Source organism: Pelobates fuscus, chromosome 3 (assembly GCF_036172605.1).
Source record: "Pelobates fuscus isolate aPelFus1 chromosome 3, aPelFus1.pri, whole genome shotgun sequence".
NCBI lineage: Eukaryota > Metazoa > Chordata > Amphibia > Anura > Pelobatidae > Pelobates > Pelobates fuscus.
This window is the reverse complement of record NC_086319.1, coordinates 360860272-360879828: the sequence shown is the minus strand read 5'-3', so window position 1 is coordinate 360879828 and position 19557 is coordinate 360860272. Positions and strand designations below refer to the sequence as shown.

Below are 19557 nucleotides of genomic sequence, written 5' to 3'. Positions count from 1 at the left end.
GTCTCTTTTGAATTATAACCTCACTGACCATTGTGCTCTGTACTTTTTCTATAAACGTGCTAGAATGCTGCATTTTAAGTTTTTATGTTTGTTTGTATGTATGTATGTAATTGTGTATCAATTCATCTTATTGTGTATTGTAATGTATTCAATTCTACCTCTTGTTAACATAGCTATTGTACTGGACTGCAGAAAATGTTGATGCTTTCTGGGGAAGGAGAGTTAAGCAGCGCCGAGTGAGTCTCGGTGCATGAACAAAGTAAGTGAAAAAGGCGTTTTAGTACTTTCTATGCTGAACGGGGAGGGGGGTTTATAACCACTAGTGCCAGGGGCGCTATAATGTTAGAAATACAGATTTGTATTCTTAACACTATAGTGTTTCTTTAACTTTTCAATGCCTTTTCTGGTGTCACCTTCTCCTCATTAGTTCTTAGAGATGGAATACATTGATATTCTGGGCCCTTTTTGTATTATAACAGCGGTAAGCTTAGCAGGTTTTAAAAGTAAATGATGAGGTACAGTGCACAAACCATTACAATTGCAAAACTATTAATTGAAGTAGATAAGAAAATAAATTACAATGGTAACTTTTACTAAAAGAACAAAACAGAGAAATGTAAATAAAAAAGAATAATATACAGTATATTTATACATATATATAAATATACTGGTGTGCAGATTTTTTGTAAAACCTGCTTTTCCCACAGAAATCTCACTTTAACAGTGCTCTCACTACTGCAATGGATCTTTTTTTATTTATTTTGCCATTCCAGTTGGAGAGATCTCTGAACTCTCCAGCTAGAGCATGGCTGTGCGGCAGAGTCCCTGGCTGTCTCGGGCCCTCGGTCCATGACCGATGTGCCCGAGTGGTCAGTCCGCCCCTGTATAAAACACAAGTGGCCCAGCACTTCTTCAGAAGTGTTGAATCTTTATGTGGTTATTTAGACAGGTGAACATCAGGTGACAATGTTTTAAACCAAATATATAGTTCACATATGGAGGAAGGAAGCTGGATTAGGATAGGAGAAGGTTTGCATTGTGTACAGGAGAGAGGACAGTGGAATAAATGCTTCATGAATGGTTGGGAATCCAAGAAAACTAAAGAGATTATTTGAGCATAAAGCTAAGTAAAGCACAAATAAAGATATCAGGTTTAGTGGACAGTGATCAGAGAGAGGTAAAGGTGTGTAGATGCTTTTGAGATGGTGAATGGACTATGCTTGTATCATGATTAATAACATAGTGAGTGGTGTGCTTAATCCACTGCATAAAACAGAGACAGTAAGAGAGAGTAATTTGGAGGCTATAAAAGGGTGATAGGGTGACTGGGACATAGCAACACCAGTGTAGTCTTTATATAGAAAAGACAGGGAAGGCAAAAAAGGGGGAGGGGTGACCCCGTGTGTGAAGGATAGCATACAATCTAGCCTAATAAAAGTTAATGAGGCAAGGTGTGATTTATAGGCCCCCAGGACAAACAAAATAGTTGGATAATCTTCTAGTTGAGGAAATAGCTAAAATGACAATGAAGGGGAAAGTTATCCTCATGGGTGACTTTAATATTCCTGATTTATACTGGAAAACCAAAATAGCTGTTTGTGCCAGAAGCAAACATATTCTAAACTCCCTACTGGGATTATCTCTAAAACAAGTCGTTGAGAAGCCAACTCGTAAAGAGGCCATGCTAGATTTAGTGTTAACAAATAGAGATTTGGTATTAGATATTACTGTAGGTGAAAGTTTAGGATCCAGTGATCATCAGTTAGTGTGGTTTGATATAAGAAGAGTGACTGAGTCACACCACACATAAACAAAAGTTGTAGGCTTTAGAAAAAACAGACTTTAAGACAATTAAAAGTGTTTCATGAAAAAGCACGGCTAAGAGGAATGGTAGACCACCATAAACTCCGAATGTGGAGCGAATAAGGTTAGAAACTGAGTGATTTGTTAAAATACGCAGCATTATAAAAGTAAAAGAGCTACATATCGCTCTCTCGTCACTGCATCTCTGGTTGTGGTAAACTGGGGAACACAGAGATTACCATCAGAGGGGCAGTGCCAGATCCTGTAAGTGTAAAAGAAATCAAGCTCATAAGAGAAACTGGTAATGGCAATTTTCATAACACACATCAAAATAAAATTGAACTTATATAGTTCCTTTATTTTACCCTTTGTCCAACATTGGTTTACCTTAAAGAGCTTTCTCTATCAAGTCTTCATCTGAATCTTTGCATTTGCTTTGAGCTCAACGTTCTCTAGGGCTTCTTTAGCAGGCCAAAAATTATAACTACATTATACCAGCAAGAAAGGATAGAGAGAAATCATAGCCAGTGAGTACACTACAGGAGATCGCGTACAATATGCTTGCTGGTGTAATTTACTGTTTAGGACATTATGTCCGTACAAAAACATCCAAGTAACATTTTATGTATCTTATATTTCAAATAAATATGTTGCTCTTTTTTTTGTTAGCGGAGGGCTGTAGGAAGAGTAAGAGAGATAGAGAACTTAATTTTCTTCTTATCAATTACTAACATACTGTCTAACCATCACTCAATTCAAATCCAGGACATGGAGAGCATATATCAATACTTAGGGTTAAAGAATTGAGGTTTGTTGAAACAGTTTGCCACTGTATTATAAGTGTGAAAATTTATTAAGCAGTTGTGATTGCCAGATATCACTGGGTAGGAAGTACGATCTGCCTTTTATCTTAAATTGAAATTGCTCTGAATGCTTAAAATAAGAGAAAATACCAAAAGTAACAGACATAAGGGTTTCTTAAAGAGTCAGAAACAAAACTGCCACTTTATTTGATGCCCATTATGCAGAGAATCTACACTAAAAAAACAAATATTAGAAGAGATGAGCAAGTTATTCCTTCCTAAGTGTGTTTATTTATTTATTATTGCCATTTATATAGCGCCAACAGATTCCGTAGCGCTTTACAATATTATGAGAGGGGGATTTAACTATAAATAGGACAGTTACAAATAAACTTACAGGAACAATAGGTTGAAGAGGACCCTGCTCAAACGAGCTTACATTCTATAGGAGGTGGGGTGTAAAACACATTAGGACAGGAATTTACAATCAAATAAGGTGGGCTGCCCTTTTGGAGAGGGCAAGAGACAGGTATGTGAGGTAAGGGTTAGTCTTGGAGGCCATAAGCTTTCCTAAAGAGATGGGTTTTAAGGCACTTCTTAAAAGATGCAAGACTAGGGGAGAGTCTGATGGCGGTAGGCAGGCTATTCCATAGGAAGGGAGCCGCCCGCGAGAAGTCCTGCAAGCGCGAGTTGGCCGTACGAGTGCGGACAACGGACAGGAGGTGGTCACGGGCAGAACGGAGAGACCGAGAAGGGACATACCTATGGATCTGTGAGGAGATATAAGAGGGGCTAGAGTTGTTCAGTGCTTTATAGGTGTGAGTTAGTACCTTGAATTGACTCCTATAGCATACAGGAAGCCAATGTAAGGACTGGCAGAGGGGTGAGGTGTGAGAGAAACGACTAGAGAGGAAAATCAATCTAGCAGCAGCATTCATTACGGACTGTAAGGGTGCAGTACGGCTATTGGGGAGACCAATCAGGAGAGGGTTACAATAATCCATGCGGGAAATTACTAGAGCATGGACAAGCTCCTTGGTAGTATCTGGTGCAAGAAAGGGGCGGATGCGGGCTATGTTTTTAAGATGGAATCTACAGGATTTGGCAACATGCTGGATGTGAGGCTCAAAGGTGAGACCAGAGTCAAGTATGACGCCAAGACAGCGCGCTTGCAAGGATGGACTGATGTTGGTACCACAAACTTGGAGGGAGAGCGAAAGAGGAGGATCAGTATTAGGAGGAGGAAAGACAAGGAGCTCAGTTTTTGAGAGATTGAGTTTCAGAAAGCGGGAGGACATCCAGTCAGAGATGGAAGAAAGGCAAGCAGTGACACGTTGCAGGACGGCAGGGGAGAGGTCCGGGGAGGAGAGATATAGCTGGGTGTCATCAGCGTACAGGTGGTAGTGAAATCCAAAAGAGGTAATAAGTTTGCCAAGAGAGGCAGTATAAAGAGAAAATAGAAGGGGACCAAGGACGGAGCCTTGGGGAACTCCAACTGAGACAGGGCAAGGGGAGGAGGTATCATTAGAAAAGGAGACACTGAATGAGCGTTGGGAGAGATAAGAGGAAAACCATGAGAGGACAGAGTCACAGAGACCAAGCGATTGAAGAGTTTGAAGAAGGAGAGCATGATCAACGGTGTCAAAGGCCGCTGAGAGGTCAAGAAGAATTAGTATGGAGTAGTGGCCTTTGGATTTAGCTGCGATTAGGTCGTTAGTAACTTTGATAAGGGCAGTCTCTGTAGAGTGGAGAGGGCGGAAGCCAGATTGAAGAGGGTCAAGGAGAGAGTTGGAATTGAGGAAATGAGACACACGGGTGAAGACAAGTCTTTCCAGAAGCTTTGAGGAAAAAGGGAGCAGGGATATGGGACGGTAGTTAGAGGGGGTGGATGGGTCGAGGGATGGTTTTTTTAGTATAGGTACTACAGTGGCATGTTTAAGGTCAGCAGGGACGATGCCAGAGGAGAGCGAGCAGTTGAAGATGTGTGTTAGAGAAGGCACGAGACAAGTGGAGAGAGATCTAATAAGGTGAGATGGGACAGGATCGAGCGGGCAAGTGGTGGGGCGAGAGGAGCAAAGAAGAGCAGCCACCTCTTGGTCAGTAGCTGGGGAGAATGTCTGAAGGGTAGGAAAGGCATGATCTATGTGTGATTGAGAAACAGAAAGGCAAGGAGGGGAGAATTCTTTCCTTAGCTGTTCAATCTTGTCAGTGAAGTAACATGCGAAGTTATCAGCAGTAAGGTTAGTTTTGGGGGTGGCCACAGCAGGGCGAAGAAGAGAATTAAAGGTGTGAAAGAGACGCCTGGGGTTGCGGGAACATGAACTAATGAGAGTGGAAAAATAGGACTGTTTGGCAAGGGCAAGGGCTGCACTGTATGAACACAATATGAATCTATAATGGAGAAAGTCTGATTGTGTACGAGACTTCCTCCAGGAGCGTTCAGCACAACGGGAGCATCTTTGCAGGTAGCGCGTTGATTTAGTATGCCATGGTTGGGGGCGGGTCCTCCTCGAGGTGCTTGTTTGGAGTGGCGCTGCAGTGTTCAAGGCAGATGTAAGAGTAGAGTTATATATGGAGATGGCCTGTGAAGGACAGGAGAGGGAAGGGATGGACAGCAGTTGTGAATCAATGTCAGCTGACAACTGTTGGAGATCAAGAGAATTAAGGTCCCTCCTGAGTTGAGGGGGGTTAGGCTGAGGTTTTTGGGTGAGGGGGTATGTGAGAGCAAATGATAAGAGGTGGTGATCAGAGAGTGGATATGGAGTGTTGCAGATATTAGATACTGTACATGCATAAGTGAAGATTAGGTCAAGGGTATTGCCAGCTACAAAAAAGGTTACTTTCCCTTTTTTGCTGCCAGATTACTGGTCTTGTTACTTACATCATCTCTTCTTACAATTCAATTCAATTCAATTTTACAGCTGATGACTTTGCTAAACAACATCTATACATTTGAAAGAGTTTAAGTTGGCACCACCAAGAGGTTGTCAATCCAAGCTGAATTACAGTCTATGAATATCAGTCTACAAGATATTGCTCTCTCCTGGTGCTCCTCCAACCTCTCCCAGCGCTCTTTCAGTGTTTCTTTCTCTGGCTCTGCTTCTTCTCCCCAACTCCTCTCTTGGTGTCCCCCAAGGTTCAGTCCTTGATCCCTTACTGTTCTCCATCTATACTGCCTCCCTTGGTAAACTCATTAGCTCCTTTGGCTTCCAATATCATTTCTATGCAGATGACACGCAAATCTACCTGTCCTCTTCTGATCTCTCCCTGTCCCTCTTGACTAGTGTCTCTGACTGTCTCTCTGCTATTTCTAACTGGATGGCTGCCCACTTCCTTAAATTAAACTTGACCAAAACTGAAATCCTGGTCTTTCCACCCTAAAGTGTTGTTACTCCTGTGTCTGTCTCCCTCCAAGTCAACGGTGCTACCATCAGCTCCACCACGCAAGCTCGCTGCCTAAGTGTTCTCTTTGACTCCGACCTCTCCTTCAAGCCTCATGTTCAATCTATCGCCAAATCCTGTCATTTCCATCTCAAAAACATTGCGCACATCCGACCCTACTTAACATCAGATGCGACTAAGGTGTTGGTCCATTCCACTGTACTTTCTCGCCTTGACTACTGTAATCCGCTTCTCAGTGGTCTTACGTGCTCCCAACTTGCGCCGTTACAGTCCATAATGAATGCGGCAGCGAGGCTCATCTTCCTGTCCACCTGTACCTCCCATGCCTCACTCTTCTGTCAGTCCCTACATTGGCTTCCTATAAAATATAGAGCTCAATTTAACATTCTGGTTCTTGCTTTCAAATCTCTACATAATGCTGCTCCCACCTATCTTTCCTCCCTTATACACAAGTATGTCCCGTCTAGGCCCTTACGATCTGCTGAAGACTTACGTCTATCTTTTGTCCGTACTCCCACATCTGATGCTCGCCTTCAAGATTTCTCGAGGGCTGCACCATTCCTGTGGAACTCGCTTCCCTCCTCTGTTAGATGCTCACCCAGTCTCCACTCCTTCAAAAAATCGTTAAAAACCCACTTCTTCATAAAAGCGTATCAATTAAACTGTTAATAGCTCCTGACTGATTCCTCTTCTGCAACTGTCACTAGCCTAATACTATCCTTACCTTTTTGTGTCATTTTACCCCACTCCCTCTAGCATGTAAGCTCATTGAGCAGGGCCATCAACCTCTCTGTTCTGTGTCCAACTTGTCTGGTTACAACTACATGTCTGTTCGTCCACCCATTGTAAAGCGCTGCGGAATTTGATGGTGCTATATAAATATCATAATAATAATAATAATAATAATAATAAAGGTTCAATGTAACGTCCTGCTGGGCCTTATTGTGGTTTTACTACCCACTATGTTTCTTGTGATATTAATTCGGTGTTTGACTTGACTTATATTGTGTTCCTGACCTGGTTAAGTATTCTTGTTCATTTGTTATTTTATACACCTAAAACTCATTTCATTTTTGACTACTCCACCTGTTCACAGGTTCTGCAATTTTGCCTTCCTACAGGCATTGCATTAAGTCCACACTTGTGTCCTGCTTATATGTTTCCTTACTTAGCAGAAGGCAAGCTCTACATGCTAGTCAGTCTCCAGCTCGACACTAACAGGATTATTCACTAAACTCTGAATTTTAGTGAATAAAATATCCATTGGAAAAAAAGATATAAAAAAGTGAACTCTGCAAGGGAAGTGAAACTCAGTGAATCCAAGGGGAACTATGGTATCCCCCATTACATAGCTGATACCCAAACTTGGTACCAACTTGACACCATCTAAAGGATAGTGGAACTTTGGGCAATGGTACTTGCATTAATTCAGGGCAATGATTTTCAACCAGTGTGCCGTGGCATGCTGATGGCCCTCAAGCTACCTCAAAGTGTGCCTAAATCAAATAGACTCCAGAGATGTAATAGGCTGAATGCAGTACTTACATTAGATTTTTAAGTGATAGCATTAAAACTAGGATCTTATCTGTCAGTTAATTAAAACTAGTAGGTCAATTTTGTTAGACGTTTATGATTGATGTTAATGATGTTAAGACTCTGATGAAAGTTGAAAAAAAAAGTAGCTTGACCTTGAAAAATGTTCTCTAATTGAAATGGTCTCTTGAAAAATACTGATCTGAAGAATGCTGGTGTGGTACAACCTCAGACTCGATTAGAGATAGGGAAACATATTTAGAACACAAATGTAGGGAGGTTGACAAGGAAACCTTAATGGAGAGCAGTGCACCTATTTAAGGAACGTGCTCAATCGCTATAAATATGTGAGCTGCAGCATAGAAGTGCTTCATGGTGTGGGTTTGGGATACATGACAAAATAGCCCTTTGTCACGAAACAGTTAATAGGCTGTCTGGGTTATTCACTAAAATGACAATTGCTGGAATTGTGTAAAGTGAATTTCAGATTAATGGCCAAAATATCTGCATTTGTAATATAGCTGACCTGGGTAATTTTAGCAGTTTGACAATTTTGGCTTTAAAATTGCATTAACTAAATTCTCTTTGAATAACAATTCTCACTTTAGTAGATGTTTTTTAAAAACAGGAGTTTAATAACAAGTTTTAAATTTAGTGGTGTCGCTTTTAGCTTGCTGTATTTGGTAAGAATTTGTTGCACGGTCAACAAAAACATCTCATAATTCTAATTTAATTATAAAGCAATGTTACATTTTGCTTTGCTAACACACTAGTATTTCCTGTAGTTAAAATAACAGTTTGTCAAGATTAGAATCTTGATATTGATATGAAATGTTTACATGGAGCAACAGTTCAAAAACCTTGTGTTCTATGTTCGGTTAGATAAGAATGAATGCTATCATTTTTTCAGTGCAATATATATATATATATATTTAAAGAAACAAAAATGTTATGCACTTAACAGAATCTATAAACTTCACTGTAAAATAACCTTTATCTTTAAGTAAGCTGTGGAAATGTTGCATTATTCTGTAAGTGTTAAAAATGCCTTCATTTATTAAATAAAAAAATAAAAAATGAAAATGTGCAGTATTCCGAGAAGTAATCATACATTCATGTTGCATGACAAAGTCAAAGAGAAGAACGGAATCAATGTTTTTGTTAAATCTATTAAATCTAGACCTCTAAAGTGGGATTTTATTTTGTTTATTAATAATTAATTTATTTATTATTATTTATCATGTGAAAACACAGAAAAAAATAACATTTTTGATTTAAAAAGTTTGTCTTGCGCTTTCTAAACACCTAAATACACATAGAGAAATCTCTTATACAAAACACCCAAAATAACTTTATATAAAGGCCCAACATCTTGTCCTTTTATTTCCTTTACACCAGCCACCCAGGAATGTCTTTTTTACTGTAAGTCATGGATGTAAAGGTACATTTCCTTTGTGGCTACATTGTGAGCACGTTTGGCACAATAGCCTTGTCATAAGTTTTAACTCTTTAAATTGACACTGTAGGCACTATAACAATTTCATCTCTTTGAATTGGTTATAGTGCCTGCTTCCTCATTAGCATAAGCAGCATATAACTACATTTCATGTAGGAACCCTTTCACATGAGTTCAGCAGGGACGTCGGCTCCTGGCGCTGAAGCGCCACAAGCTGAAGAGGACCTGCTGGGTGAAGATGGCACATACACACACACACTAAGATATACACACACTGACACACAGATACACACACACCCTGTTATGGGCATGTGACTGTGTGTGTGATACTGTCTGCCTGTGGCTGTCTGTGACTGTGTGTGTGTCTGTCTGTGACTGCATCTGTGACTGTGTGTGTGACTGTCTGCCTGTGACTGTGTGACTGTTTCCCTGTGACTGTCTGTGACTGTCTGTGACTGTCTGCCTGTGATTGTCTGTGACTGTCTTTGTGTTACTGTGTGCCTGTGCCTGTGTGTGTGACTGTTTGCATGTGACTGTGTGTGACTGTCTGTGACTGTGTGTGTTCCTGTGTGCCTGTTCCTGTGTGTGTGACTTCTTGCCTGTAATTGTGTGTGACTTTCGACCTGTGACTGTGTGTGTGACTGCCTTAACTGTCTGCCTGTGACTGTGTGTGTGACTGTCTGTCTGTGACTGTCTGTGACTGTGTGTGTGTGTGACTGTCTGCCTGTGAATGTGTGTATGACTGTCTGCCTGTGCCTTTGTGTGTGGCTGTCTGCCTGTGACTGTGTGTGTGTGTGTGTGTGTGTGTGTGTGTGTGGGACTGACTGTGACTGTGTGTGACTGTCTGCCTGTGACTGTGTGATGCTTCCTGTAACTGTGTTACAGTCTGCTTGTATTTGTGTGTGTGACTGCCTGTACTGGTGTGTGTGTATGACTGTCTGCCTGTAGCCATGTGTTTGTGTGTGTGTGTGTGTGTGTGAGTGTCTTCTTGTTACCATGGCTGTGTGTCTGTCTGTAACTGTGTGTGACTGTCTGCCTGCAACTGCTTGTGTGTGACTATCTGCCTGTAACTGTGTGTTTGACTGTGTGCAAGTGACTATGCGCCTGTGGCTATATTTGACAGTACATGTGTATAACTGTGTGCATCTGACAGTCTTTGCCCTGCAGTGAGCTGGCAGCCGGAATATAACGTCATCCCAAAATCAACATCATTACAGGGCGCATTAGGGACCTGTGCATAAAGAGCACAGAGATCCCAGCAACAACCATTGTCCACCAGGGACTGATGATCCATTCCAGCCTCTTAATTATTAAATGTGTGTATGTATGTGATGTTTGTGTGTGTTTGTCTAATTATGTGTGTATGTGATTATGTGTCTGTGATTGTATGTGTGTGGGTCTGTGATTGTTTTTTTGTATGTCTGTGATTATGTGTGTGATTGTGTGTGTATCTCTGTGGTTAAATGTGTGTGTTGTGATTATGTGTGTTTATGTAGGTGCTTGTGTGTGTAGGTCTGTGATAGTATGTGTGGGTCTGTGATTGTGTGTGTGTGTGTATGTGTGTCTGTGGTTATTTGGGCGTATGTCTCTGATTGTGTATATATATGTATATATATATATATATATATATATATATATATATAGAGAGAGAGAGAGAGAGAGAGAGAGAGAGAGAGAGAGGAGAGAGATTGTAGCCGTATTAGTCCAGTGATGTAGATGTAAAAAACAGATAACATTTGTATCTTGTAATATCTTTTTTATTGGACTAACATAATTTTTTAATGCCAATCTTTTGGGAGAACCTCCATTTCTCAAGTCTAAAACATTTCTGAGCAAGACGACACATAGAATTCAAAGTTGAGTTGTGATACAAGGGTTAAAGCAACATGAGTGCAGATAAGACAGGTTTGATAGAACATAGACACCATTCTTGCAGAGGGCCATAAATATCTTAAGTGAAGATCACATGGGGAGTGAGGGGGGAGAGAGATAGAAAAAAAAAACAACAGTGCAGAAGATGGTTCTAGAAGAAGGGAGTATTAATATAAAGAACACATGAATTCCCATCCAAGAGTTACAGGATATGCATGAAGGCCTATATTCAGCATACACAGGCACACATTACACACTCACACTCCTATACATATACACAAGTAGTGCATATGTACAAGTAAACACAAGAACATACACACTATACACACGTACATACAATATACATATAAATACAACCAAATGCTCAAATATATGTACATGCACACCTACACATACATCCACACACAAGCACCAATACAGGTACCTACTCATATACCAATGTGCCTACACATACATAGACCCATATTTATGTATATGTACACATACACCTATTCACATATACATACATGTATGCATGTATATATACACTTTATACATACACACACACACAAATATATACATGTACATGCATACACATAAATACTTAAACACATATACATATACATATACATACACACAAACACATATACATACATGCACATGAACTCATATACACAAATATAAATGCACAGTCACATATATACAGGGAGTGCAGAATTATTAGGCAAATGAGTATTTTGACCACATCATCCTCTTTATGCATGTTGTCATACTCCAAGCTGTATAGGCTCGAAAGCCTACTACCAATTAAGCATATTAGGTGATGTGCATCTCTGTAATGAGAAGGGGTGTGGTCTAATGACATCAACACCCTATATCAGGTGTGCATAATTATTAGGCAACTTCCTTTCCTTTGGCAAAATGGGTCAAAAGAAGGACTTGACAGGCTCAGAAAAGTCAAAAATAGTGAGATATCTTGCAGAGGGATGCAGCACTCTTAAAATTGCAAAGCTTCTGAAGCGTGATCATCGAACAATCAAGCGTTTCATTCAAAATAGTCAACAGGGTCGCAAGAAGCGTGTGGAAAAACCAAGGCGCAAAATAACTGCCCATGAACTGAGAAAAGTCAAGCGTGCAGCTGCCAAGATGCCACTTGCCACCAGTGTGGCCATATTTCAGAGCTGCAACATCACTGGAGTGCCCAAAAGCACAAGGTGTGCAATACTCAGAGACATGGCCAAGGTAAGAAAGGCTGAAAGACGACCACCACTGAACAAGACACACAAGCTGAAACATCAAGACTGGGCCAAGAAATATCTCAAGACTGATTTTTCTAAGGTTTTATGGACTGATGAAATGAGAGTGAGTCTTGATGGGCCAGATGGATGGGCCCGTGGCTGGATTGGTAAAGGGCAGAGAGCTCCAGTCCGACTCAGACGCCAGCAAGGTGGAGGTGGAGTACTGGTTTGGGCTGGTATCATCAAAGATGAGCTTGTGGGGCCTTTTCGGGTTGAGGATGGAGTCAAGCTCAACTCCCAGTCCTACTGCCAGTTTCTGGAAGACACCTTCTTCAAGCAGTGGTACAGGAAGAAGTCTGCATCCTTCAAGAAAAACATGATTTTCATGCAGGACAATGCTCCATCACACGCGTCCAAGTACTCCACAGCGTGGCTGGCAAGAAAGGGTATAAAAGAAGAAAATCTAATGACATGGCCTCCTTGTTCACCTGATCTGAACCCCATTGAGAACCTGTGGTCCATCATCAAATGTGAGATTTACAAGGAGGGAAAACAGTACACCTCTCTGAACAGTGTCTGGGAGGCTGTGGTTGCTTCTGCACGCAATGTTGATGGTGAACAGATCAAAACACTGACAGAATCTATGGATGGCAGGCTTTTGAGTGTCCTTGCAAAGAAAGGTGGCTATATTGGTCACTGATTTGTTTTTGTTTTGTTTTTGAATGTCAGAAATGTATATTTGTGAATGTTGAGATGTTATATTGGTTTCACTGGTAAAAATAAATAATTGAAATGGGTATATATTTGTTTTTTGTTAAGTTGCCTAATAATTATGCACAGTAATAGTCACCTGCACACACAGATATCCCCCTAAAATAGCTAAAACTAAAAACAAACTAAAAACTACTTCCAAAAATATTCCGCTTTGATATTAATGAGTTTTTTGGGTTCATTGAGAACATGGTTGTTGTTCAATAATAAAATTAATCCTCAAAAATACAACTTGCCTAATAATTCTGCACTCCCTGTAAGCATACATGCATATGAGTATGGGAGTATATATTGTTCCTAGAGTCGCCACTGTGTGTCTGCATGTGTGTCACCGTGTGTCTGTGTATATGTGTGTGCCTGTGTGCCTATGTATCTGCATGTGTGAATCTGTGTGTATATGTATCTGCATGTGTGTCAACGTTTATATATGTTTGAGTATGTGTATATGTGCATACATCTCAGAATCTCGCCAACACTACAAACAAATACACCCCTGCATTTCAATATCAACACTACATACAAACCCCACCATTATATATAACTACAATGCTGCATTCAAATACCACACTACACACAAATGCAGGCTTGCATTCAAACACACAAACACTGCTCAGTGCTAAATACATTAAAAAAATGAGGTTGTTTTTTACATTTTCAAGTTGCGGGGATGCCAAAATAGGACCCGCCCCGGGTGCCAAATGCTCTAGGTGCCTGTCGAGAGTATAGGTGGCTGTTCTTTTGGGACATCTTTGAAACCCTCATTGTAAAATTGTGAATTTTGCTAGGAATTATGTGATAACAAACTAAATGAAGTTGCTGTAAAATGGGAGTGTCCATTTAAAAGACATTTCACTTACCATTTATTAGGTAATAAGTTTTGTGCAATTAAAACATACATTTATTTGTTATCCATGACTGACTGTAATTGTAATTCCATACGATACTTGAAATGTTCTTGTTATTGTCTTTGCCTCACTCACACCATTTTTAGAATTTCACATTTGCGTTTACATATTGTTTTTATTTTTTTATTTTTATTATTTTTATTTATTTTCTATTTATACAATGCCACATATTCTGAAGCATTGGTTACATTTGATAGAGTGTTAAAGATCAGAATACATAGACAATACAACAGAGAAACACGTTTATTCACGGAACATTGAATTGCAGTTTGAAAATCCATATTTTCAAAGCTTTGATTACAATAACTAAATTGGCACAATCTGTTGTTGATTTCTTAGCCATTTTGGCCAAAATGTTGTTTTCCAGATCACTACAATTTACTGTTCAATGACTAAAGCCTTCATAAAGCCATAAAAAGTTATTTGCCCACATGTGAATGGGATGGATAAAGCTCAAGGGACAGGGGATGATGGAAGACTAATATTTTGATACAGAACAGGATAACTCTATAACAAGGAAAGTGTCATGCAGCAATAAGAGTTGGAATTAGTGGCGTGGCGTGGAGCAACAACTGGTTCTACTGCTACAATGAGCTCTAGTGCTGAGAGTGCCCCGCTAAGTCAAACCCATCAACTTTATACATTATGAAGATACCCACCACAACATTAAAAAAATAATAAAAAAATTAGCATGGTAATGATTTTTTTTTTTTTTTTACAAAAAGATTACTTCTTGTAAGCTTTTAGTCTAATACTAAAATCCACTTTTCATAAAAATGTAATAATTTTAGAGAACCTAATGTATCTTAGTATGTTATTTTTGTATTTTTTTTTTTAAGATTTGGATAACAGTAAATGAAACCCATCAAGTTATACAATTAAACCTATGGGGCAGTATAAACATAATTTTCAAAATTAAACAAAAAAGGTTAACTCATTTATATTTACAACAGTAAAAATGTAAAGATTCTAGTTTTAGAACAAATGTTTGAAGAAACAATAATGAGACATTCAGAAAACCTTTACCTGGGAGGAGAGCTACATTTAGCAGAAGTCCATATAGCCCCAAGTTTTAAAGGACAAACTTTAATTTGACACAATTTTACATTATAGCCAATATGTGCATCATTTACAATGCATATAAATAAATACAATTTTAGCAGTGCATGTAATGGCTTACTCTTTCTCCATGAAGATTGTAATCTAAGCTGGTTTCTGCTTACATTTATGCTCAGGCTTCAGTTGGTAACACGTGCTTTTGACCAAAAAATACGTCAAGATGGCCACCCCATGGACCAAATGTAAGACAAGAGATACTTGGAAAAGATGTATTTACTTAGATCAAACCAAATGTGGAAGGCGTGAAAGCAGGACAGGAGTTGGGTGGAGCTAGAGGGCTATGTCAGTGTAGTAATTTGCGTGAAAGGGGGTTGGTGGGCTGTCCAGAAAAAGGATACATTCACGCAGACAGTCCTTTAACCAGCCCCACTCAGGTCAGGCCATGCAAGAGTGATACTGAAGTGCTATCTGCATGGTCTGCTGTTCTGTCTGAGTGCATTCGCTGGTGTCCCCAGATAAATTTGAGATGGGGAAGCCCAAAATCAGGATGGTCCCACCTATATTAGGAAAATTGGGAAGTCTGATATATGTCTGCATTTTAAAATAATACACACAGAGGCTATAGTACATGTAATCTTATTTTAACAAATAATAAAGCAATCATTATAGTTTTTAGTTAGTTAAATATTTAAACAAAAATGAGAAATGTAACAGTGTTAGGGTGTAAACATGGCATATGTAACATGATAGTGCTCTGTTAGTTTACTTAATCATATGAAAAGTCACATCGGACTTATTTTTTTGCAGTGACAAATTAATTCCAGGTTTGACAGCTTATTTGCCTCAGAGGCCATTTGCAGAAATATGTGAAAAGGTTCAAAGCCTACATGCCATAACCTATACTGGGTCTCTACAAATGTGTTACACACTCAGACCCAAACTGTGAAATGACATCATAATGCACATATGGTTAAATAGTGACTATAACAGGGCATAATATAATAAAATGCTTTGGCTGCAGTACAATTACAGGAAAAAATGATTATGCAGATTTTTAAGGATTACTTCAACCAAAAATCAGTGTTATAAAAAAACACTGTTTTCAGGACAGAGCAAACCATACTGGTACAACACCCATTAAAAAAGAAAAAAGCCCAATCATTCAGTGACACATGCGTAGGACGTGGAACCGTGCTCTCTCTAAACCAGGAATGGGAGGAGTGATGGAGGCAATGGCAGGGAAAGCCACAGACTGGCACAGAGATGGGGACAGGGCTATGTCTGGCAGCAAAAAAAAAAAGAAAATTCTGGAATGCCGCACATACAGACTTCTTGTATCATGACCACTTCAAAACACTGACATGGTAATTGTGCTTAGGGTAATCCTCTAAGTCTGTTCACTCCATTCTTGTGAGGCAGTATAATATTTCTAAACATATTGCATAAGACATAAGTGCCTGCTGTTTTGAGCATATGTATAGATGGCCTGCTTTTTAATTACGGTTTTTATCCAAAGGACAGTTGGTATACGGTGGTTTTACTACATGAAATATTAACATTATTATGATCTTTAAGGTTTTTTTTTCTAACAGAATGGAATAATTTCTAATTCAAACTAATTAAATCAAGCACTTAAAAAATATAAAACTGGCAAAAAAATCTTAGCCTAGGCTTAGCCTACGCTTGAAATGCTTGTAGTTCCGTAGGAACCATTTGAATGCTCAGTATCATCTTCTTTAAACACCCTACTCAGAGCTTCATTAACAGAACCCCCAAATTTCTTCTTCTTCTGTCTTCCCACAAAGAAGTAAATGAAAGGATTTGCACTACTGTTGAACACGGTACAATATATGCTGGCAAAGAACAAACCAACATAGTACGCATTAGCTGAGAGTACTTTAAAATAAAGGTTTACCCACAGCAATCTGATGGGTATAATTGAAATTAGGAAAACCAAGACTGTAACTATGATAGCCATGTAGATTTTTGGCGGGCGTGATTTTTTGGATGTGGTCTTAATCACATAGATTAGAGTGAAACTAGACAAAAGCATCAAAGGAAGAATGATAGCGAATGTCAAAACAGATGTGAATATTTGAATGACTGTGCATTCATGTGTGCCTCTCATAAAGGATGGCGCAGGACAGATTAAATTATCAACAAGCGACAAGATGATACTAAGCAGCCAGATTAACAAGCAAGTTATGGATGACAAATGTTTCGGTCTGCGACATTTGTACCATATGGGGAATAGGACAGAGAGGCATCTCTCAAGACTTATAGCTGTCAAAAAAAACATCCCGGCTGTGTAAGCCAAATCATATACTATTTCCAAGGCCGACAGTGTAAGTTCTGTGGGGGATCTTGAGTTTAGCATTTGATCAACCATTAAAATCATCACAATAGCGACAAATAAAAGGTAGATAAAATCTGCAATGGCAAGGTTAAGAATGTACACTGTGTATTTGTTTAGTTTTATCTGAATTAAAAGAACCCAGGTGACTACGGCATTCCCTATTAGCCCACACAGACACAATATTGCAGCAAAACAGGCAACAATAGAATATGTCTCAAGATCTCCATTCGTATTCGATGGTTTGTGCGTGGAAACATTTTGTGATCCATTGGAAAAGTCAGACATGGTGAGCAGGTGACGATGCTTATATAAGAATTGTGTTTTGTATTATTATTATTCCAGTTGTCACATTCCTATGGGAATAAGAAAACAAAAGAAAAGGGTAAAAAATAATAGGTTTTCTATGTTTTAATTTAACATTTTGTATATATAACTTTTATCCAGAGCATTTTACATAGATTAGGAATGCAATCATCAAAATAAAGTTATACTACACAAAGAATAGTATAAAGCATTAAGGATAATGAGAGAACAAAGATAACAGAAACATATTAAAGCACGAGTAGAATATAAGAACCTTGGTAACTGAATGGGTAAAGTAGACGCTGGGGGACGTAGGTTGGGTTTAGTGTGATGGTTACACAGCTGAGGAACAAAGAATAGAGCTAGTATCATCAGATGAGATATACTGAGATGGTTCAGAACGGAATTGAAATATAAAGTGTCAGGAGCCAAGAAAGGGTTTTTATAAAGAGGTGTTTTTTGAGGAGTTCAGGAAAGGAAAGGAGAGCAAAGAATGATAGAAAGTAAGGAAGTCGTTTATTCCAGTAGTAGGCGGCTAGGAGTCAAAATAACTGGAATGGAGAAGGAGCATAAGGATATGGGGAAAGGTCAAACTGAAATGTCCATACATCAGTGCTTAGTCTCCAAGATGCAGAATTTCTCAGCTTTAAAAAGACAGCAAATTAAATCCCAGTATCCAGACGCATTTCACTGTGTCACTGAAAAGGGCCAGGACATGGTGAAATGCGTCTGTATGCTGGGATTTAATTTGCTGTATTTTGAAAGCTAAGAAATTCTGCATCTAGGAGACTAAGCACTGATGTATGGACATTTCAGATTGCAGCATAACAGGATGCCGGACTCTGTATGTAAATACTTCAACATAGAGACTTTATCTTCAGTAATTATGTGCTGTTTCCTTTGAGGAGGATTCAACCATTTACCACCTGGAACCTACATACAGGAACTTTGAACATTGTGCTGCCATATCTGGATTGGTGATCAGAATAAACTGTTTTTTTTTTTTTTACATATTATGATCTCATCAACTATGTTAATTATGGGTGTTAGTGTAACTCATGTTTGAGTTTTGCCTATGACCTCACATAGCCTAGAGCTGCTACTTCACAGTTCATTTACACTTCTTTACACTGTTCGTTATAAATTGTACTATGATTATTACTATTACCTATAACTTTCAATATTCTAAAAGTACAATAATACCATAATGATGTATTATAAAATGAGGGCTATAGCATAAAATGTTCCTCAGTCAAGTTCACATGCAATAGGTGACTATTCACTACCCTCTAGTGGAGACTTTTTGTGCCACAAAAACGTTTTCTCATTCTTTCATTTTCATTGAAAGTGTAATGGGTTTCTTACGAGAACTTAAGTTACACAGGAATTAATGATGTAAGCTTTTTCATGACTAAAAAGCATTGTACTATAGCTGGGAAAACATTGAATAGCATTCTTAAGACAAACTAGTTTGACGAGTCAAGAAAAATATTTTCTGTCTGGTTCATTAACCTTTTGTAGTTTACAGCAGAGAGAACAGTCTGTGATTCTCATGGAATACGAAAATAAATCTATTTATGTACAATATTAAAAAAAATTATAAAGATTCTCAAATCAATAAATACTCAAGTGTAAAATATTGTACTTAACCCCTTGAGGACCGATTATATTTCTCGATGTAACAATCAGAGATTACATCATCATTGGTTGTTCTGTTTACTTATCATCAGGAACATCACGTATCAAAATATGTAGCTTTGATGGCATAGATCACTATTAGTCCTAAAAGGGTTAAATGTATATCACCAGTGACTAATACTTTATGTGGTGCTCTTAAAGATTTACTAAAATAACAGACTTAACCACTTAAGGACACATGACATGTGTGACATGTCATGATTCCCTTTTATTCCAGAAGTTTGGTCCTTAACCCCTTAAGGACACAACTTCTGGAATAAAATGGAATCATGCCGGAATATTTCCATCATGTGTCCTTAAGGGGTTAAGGGGTTAAAGGCATTTAAAGAGTGAATTGTAATGACAGTATCCTCCTCAACTCTATCTTAACATTGGAAGA

The 19557-nt window shown here is 38.9% G+C and overlaps 1 protein-coding gene across 2 annotated transcripts in view; it reads right to left on the bottom strand.

Moving 5' to 3' along the window:
- Positions 1 to 16104: 16104 nt before the first annotated feature.
- LOC134601388 (proto-oncogene Mas-like) overlaps positions 16105 to 19557 on the bottom strand; it is a 31747-nt gene continuing 28294 nt past the window's right edge. For both annotated transcript variants that reach the window (XM_063445863.1, XM_063445864.1), the window contains exon 3: positions 16105 to 17530. In XM_063445863.1, the coding sequence (XP_063301933.1) occupies positions 16494 to 17462 (969 nt within the window). In that variant the 5' untranslated portion in view covers positions 17463 to 17530 and the 3' untranslated portion in view covers positions 16105 to 16493. The remainder of the gene's footprint in view (positions 17531 to 19557) is intronic.